The 6,211-nt window shown below is 35.5% G+C and overlaps 1 protein-coding gene across 1 annotated transcript in view; it reads left to right on the top strand.

Moving 5' to 3' along the window:
• Nucleotides 1–6,211, top strand: part of LOC117122741 — a 19,001-nt gene that overhangs the window by 6,725 nt on the left and 6,065 nt on the right. Inside the window, exons 7-12 of the mRNA XM_033268437.1 lie at nt 15–323; nt 1,041–1,346; nt 1,811–2,013; nt 2,364–2,445; nt 3,043–3,153; nt 3,506–3,717. Of these exons, the coding sequence (XP_033124328.1) occupies nt 15–323; nt 1,041–1,346; nt 1,811–2,013; nt 2,364–2,445; nt 3,043–3,153; nt 3,506–3,717 (1,223 nt within the window). The remainder of the gene's footprint in view (nt 1–14; nt 324–1,040; nt 1,347–1,810; nt 2,014–2,363; nt 2,446–3,042; nt 3,154–3,505; nt 3,718–6,211) is intronic.

Genomic DNA, 6,211 nt, shown 5'->3' on the forward strand with positions numbered 1-6,211 from the left:
GTCTATCTATATAGGCTCGTTGACACTTATAAATGGTTATTCAAATCGAGAAGGAAATATTATAGTGAGGCAGAATGGAACCTGGGGTTACGTATGTAATGAAATCTGGACTCAAGAAAACGCGAACGTTGCTTGTAAACAGCTAGGGTATACGGCCTCCGAATCGATTGGTTCTGTTCCGGTTTTTGAGAAATTAACAGGCCTTTACTACCCGGTGATTATGAATGATATCAATTGTGATGGCACAGAAACGAGGCTTGATCAGTGCGCATGGTCAGAGGCGACGAATCACAGTTGTCATCCAGTTTCCTTACGTTGCAAAAGTAAGTTGACAAGATGATCTACATTTTATTATAGGCTGTGTTGGAATTTTCAGCAAGACGTTGGTTGGACCAATAAGCAACTGTATCATGTAGATAGAAATAGTTTTACGTTTTTAATTGTATAAGCTCAGTAGTGTATCTAACGAGGGTGGGCGGGGACACGAGCGTACATACCCTATAGAAAAAAAATTATCAGGTAAAAAATGTTTTATTATTATATATACTTTATTCCAAAATACAAATAAATTTGTTTCTTGATAAGTTACAGCTATAGAGTTTGACTTAATTTGTTTTTTTAAAGCAAAGCAACGTTTTAACTTTGAATATTTTCTAGGATAAAATAGATATAAAATACTTCTTATATAAAACTATATTCTGTAACAGACCCTCGACCCATCATGAAATTCCATTATAATTTTTTTTAGCTAGTGATCTTAATCTGTACAAGTCATCTAACGTATTAAATTTAAGCCCTTTAGAATCAATATCTTTCTTTTTAATTGTAACAATAAAGTAAATTTTGAAAGGCCTTTGTATTTAATAGCAAAAGCCAAGGAACTAAATCATGATAATTCGTTCGAAATTAGTTTTGGTTAATATGTAACAGAGATGTCACTGTTGATGAACTATTAAGGTGGGGAGGGGGATAAAGTTTGTTTTGACCACCTCAAATCAACCTTTGAACCGAGTTGATTATTAGCCTATATTTGTATGTAGGCGATGTACGATTTAGAGAAATTGAAAACGAAAGCCACCGATTGCTGGAAATATACTGGAATGGTAACTGGGGGTCAGTCTGCTCCACGGGATGGACTAGCTTTAATGCAGACGTGGTTTGTAGGATGCTTGGCTTCCTAGGCTCTGATTTAAACGACTGCTGTTCTTCGAATCCAATCACAAAAAACTCCATATACGTGGCGGATGTCAAATGTGATGGCAATGAAGACCATATTAAGAGTTGTCCACATGCTATTACTAGCGTGTGTGAGAGCAATAAAGTCGTCGGAGTTAAATGCATTATAGGTGAGTGAAGTTATTTATTTACATAGACATACAGTATTTCAGACAGACCTTTTATTTTATTTTAAATTAATAACCAACATTATTATTTTTAATTATTATTCAGTAGGCCCCTATTAGTTGTTATCACCAGTATTCATTGTCCAATATTTTAAAATGTTTTATGAAGACTTTAAGTACAAGTTTTAAAATATAAAAATGACTGCGAAATAAACAAATAAATAAGTTTTTGAAGGCAGGTCTTGCACCTTAAATTACCAATGATGGATGTTTACTGTTCATGGCGGTCTTTGTTACTTTTATGATTTATTTTCAGTTCTTTTTTCCCTATTTCCTCACTTTTCTGTTTATGTTAAGCGATATATAAATGTAACATTATAATAATTATTATAATTATAATTATTATTATTATTATTATTATTATTATTATTATTATTATTATTATTATTATTGATAACAAAATACAGATGAATGTGAATTTGGATGGTCTTATATTGGAGGAAAATGTGTTTATATTTCTTCACCGACGAATGACATATTTCTTAACTGGACGGATTCGATGAATTCGTGTTCTGAGGATGATGCTGAATTGATGATAATCAGAAATGAGAATGAACTAGAAGAACTTTATAATAAAATCGTGTATTTTTGGATTGGCCTAAATGATGAAGTAAGTTATTAACAACAATGTTTTAATTTTTTGTGACGTGGTTATGTTATATATAATAACAAGCCTAATACAAAACAATCTACAACACGCTTTATATAGGCCCATACAAAGAAAGAGGAAAAGAAAGAAGGGATAAATGCTCTATTCTTTAATCAACACCTCTATGACCCGACTTTTCAAAACCCATAAGTGCCCAGGCGATTATTGAATCATTGTAAGGTCGTGTGTCTACCTATCTCCGAACATGAGATAGACGTGGGAGAGGAAACTGCTGCTAAACAAAATAATCATCAATATTCCTATTTTTTCAAATGAAAAATTCAATAAACTAAACATTTAACATTTCACAGATTGAAGAAAACGTATTCCGATGGGAAGACGGTACAATCAGTACATACGATAACTGGCTTTCAGGCGAGCCTAACAATTTAGGTATGACGATATTATATTTTCATAAGTAAATGTAAGGTTTTTTTTTAAACAAAATAATGATATTTATTGCTTTCTTAAATGAAACCTCGTGGCAGTTCCTTTACTGCAAAACTGGTCAGTTCGTATTTTTAAATAAATTTAATTACCATCTCTTTGAAAGTCCGATAATTGAAACTGTTGTCTCTTCGAGTTTAAACTAATCGTTAATATTTCAAAGCAGGTAAAATACATTTCTCTCTGGGCCCTTTGTGCAAACAAAATGTAGGCCTATTGTACTTGGAACAACTACTCTATTGTCTACAAGTGAAAGATCCAAGAATCCAAAATAAAGGTCCACGATTGTTGGAACTGAGGTATGAAATGAGATGGTAACCTGAGTAGCCGGAAATGGCACACCACACTTAACATTTGAATATATTTTTCTTTTATTTTTTATTTTCGTTTAATCTTCCAAAATGTATGGGGTCCGGACTGCTTGACTCAAATTGAATCCGCCAAAAACAGTACTCTGAATTTAGCTTGTTAATTCTTGGCAGTAAATATCATTTGTACCTTATTTTTTTCTTTTCATAACTCCGGCTACATGTTCTAAAACAGGCTGTAATAGAAATTGCATAGATGCTAATTGTGTTGCCATGGAGAATAAAGAAGGATTCTGGGTTGACGAAAAATGTACTAGGAGAAATCGATTTGTTTGTAAATCAAAAGGTAACGCATATTTGTATTTTAAGAGTTCTGTTTAGTAATTATTAATCAACAACAACAACAACAACAGCAGCAGCAGCAACAGCAACAACAAAAACAACAACAGCAACAATAACAACAATAATAATAATAATAATAATAATATTATTATTATTACTATTATTATTATTGTTATTATTATTATTTGTGTTACTATTGGTGATACTATTACTATTAATAATATTCTTATCCGTATTGTTATTATTTTTTTATTAGATATCATTATTATTCATTATATACTATTGATCATCAAGTCATATTAGTTGAATAATTCCACACTAGTGTATCATACCTGTTTATTTTCTTTCAAATTTAGATAGCATATTTAATGGCACAAGTAACTGCAAAACAAATTATAATGGTTACTGTTATATGGCGTCAAGAGTTGAGTTATCGTGGCATGATGCGAGGAAGTATTGTAACAAACGCAACGCTACACTAAGTAGTGTCAACGATTTTGAAGAAGCATTATGGCTAGTTGAATTAATGAAGCGAAGAACTGATTATTGGACTGCTGTAAATGATATTGTAAGTATCTAGTGGTACAGAGTTTAATTGTTATGATTATTTTCAGAAAATGTTTTTAGCATTTTTACACATACTGTAGAAATTTTAGACAGACACTTTCTGCCTTCTTCAGCCAACTCTTGTTAAATGATGTTTTACCGTCTGTGATCTTTAATTAGTTTACATTGCACATCAACATAGATGAATTATTATCAATGTTATGATTATTGTTTATGCTATGATATATAAACAACAGACGATGTAATTCATATGCCACAATGTATTTAAAATAGATGCTCACGAACGTTAACGACCATAGGTCTTTCTCAAGTGATACATAATACAAGGTGACTAGAATATTTAAATAATAAATTTTTTTTTGCAAAAAATATATGTTTGGAGATTTTATATGACCGGAAAGGAATGCAAGAAAAGAAAGAGGGAAGAAGGAGGAGAAGGATGGGAAAGAGAATGTTTATCCAGTCCCCGACCAAGTTACATTTTCTCGAAATTCACATTGGCGGATCTGGGGAAGGGGTTCATGGGTTCTGACCACTCCCTTAGGCAACAAATAAAAGAAAAAAAAAAAAGAATTCTAGACCTACCTTTTCAGAACCCGTGAGCTGATTTTTTTTTTTTTTTATATTGCAATAAGAAAATTAGAATTTTGAAGAACATAAATGTCATTAAAACACACTTCAAATGTCGGGAAAGCTCATTTCCCGCCATCTAGGAATAACAATTTTCCCGGGGGAGAACCCCCGGTCACCCTTTTTTTGGGGGAGGGGATTTATCGATTCATGAAAAAAAGAAACGCATGCAACTACTCATTTATACATACATAAGGCCTATCTACTGTAATAACAATGGGATAAATTTACCTGACCGTTTTCAAGAGGGGAAAACCTTGAATTTTGAAGAACTTAAATTAAAGTCGCTATAAGATACTTCAGAAGACGGGAAAGCGCATTTCTCACCATTCAGAAATCAACATTTATCCAGGGAGAACCTGAACCTAATTTTTCTCTTTGGGTTCATTGGTTCATCATAGTAATTTTCAAGAGGGGAAATCCTTTGATTCTGAAGAACTTAAAAGTAATTAAGACACCTCAGAAGTCGGAAAAGCTCATTTCCTGCCAACTATGAATCAACATTTTCTAGGGGGAGAGCCCCCGGAACACCTCTTTTATTTGGAGCTTATCGATTAATTGAAAAAAGAATACGTATGCAACTACTAAAGTCGAAAAAGGTCATTTCCCGCCATCTAGAAATTAAAGTTTTTGCCGGGGGAGGACCTCCGGATACCTTTTCGTTTTGAGAAAAATGTTGACCCCCACCCCTGCCATCCATGTGGGCTTGAGTTAGAAAAGTTTCGACGGGCCTTCGATAGCTAACTTCGTCATCGACCACCGTGGAAGGAGGTGGACGACAACGTGGACGTGTACGATTATCCCCGCTTCGTCGTGGACAGGAACGTGGACAGTTCGTGGATAGGAAGTTGCGAGGAAGACTTTTGCCTTTGGTGCTGCGCCGATTGGTACTAGGAAGGGAAGCGCACCTAGAACATTCGGCAGCCTACAAGCGAGCCGCAAACGAGTGCACGGGTTGCTTGGCCATCTCGAAACGAGCCGAACTGTACAATTACGTCCCGGACGGTGGTCAAAGTCAGCTGGAACGACTTAAACGATGCGCCGAGGAGGTTGGGGCTCGCGTCCTGTACGGAGACACGGACTTCCTGTTCGTCGGCAGCGTCGATGCTGGTGACAAGAGTGAGTTAGAACGCCGGTTTGCCGACGTGGTCGGACACGGTTGCTGAAAGCGCTTCTCGTTCAGAGGAACGGTTTCCAGGATTCTGTTTACCGAGAAAAAGAAACGCTACGCGTGTTTGCAAGAAGACGGCACGGTGACGACGCCCGGCATATTCACTGCGAGGGCGGACGTCGAACCCATGTTGGTCGAGCTGGACAAGATGGCAACGCGACCAGTGTCGAGCCGTAAATCTCTGCATCGACACATTCGAACGCTGCGTACGCAAACTGTGAATTTGTGAAAACAATGTCAGGAACCAAAAATATGTAAAAAAAAAAAAAAAAAAAAAACCTAATTTATAGCTTCCGTACGTGCTGCGCGCATAAAAATTCGCACGCGTAGTGGAAATTAAAAAAAAAATTTAAATGCTCAAAATGGCCTGAAACTTGCTCTAATTTAGTCAAAACGTGATTTTGAGAATTTTGAAATTTTGACACAAACGTTATGACGCGCACGTGAGCTATTTCGGTAGGTGACATTCAACCTTGACCTGAGTTGATGCCATCTGAATATGATTCATTAATGACAATTGGTAAGGACGATATGATAAATATTGTAAAAACAAAAAATTGCGCGTACATGACGTCACGCATGACTGAGGACGTTGAAAACCTTCTCCGTTTTAGTTTTTAGTTTCAGCATGTTCAACATCCAGAGATCGATCGTGTTTACGTTCTGGAGACCACTACGAGTAAATACCATGTTT

This window comes from Anneissia japonica, unplaced genomic scaffold (assembly GCF_011630105.1).
Source record: "Anneissia japonica isolate Jap-2015-1 unplaced genomic scaffold, ASM1163010v1 scaffold1884_len437306_cov177, whole genome shotgun sequence".
NCBI classification, from domain to species: Eukaryota; Metazoa; Echinodermata; class Crinoidea; order Comatulida; family Comatulidae; genus Anneissia; species Anneissia japonica.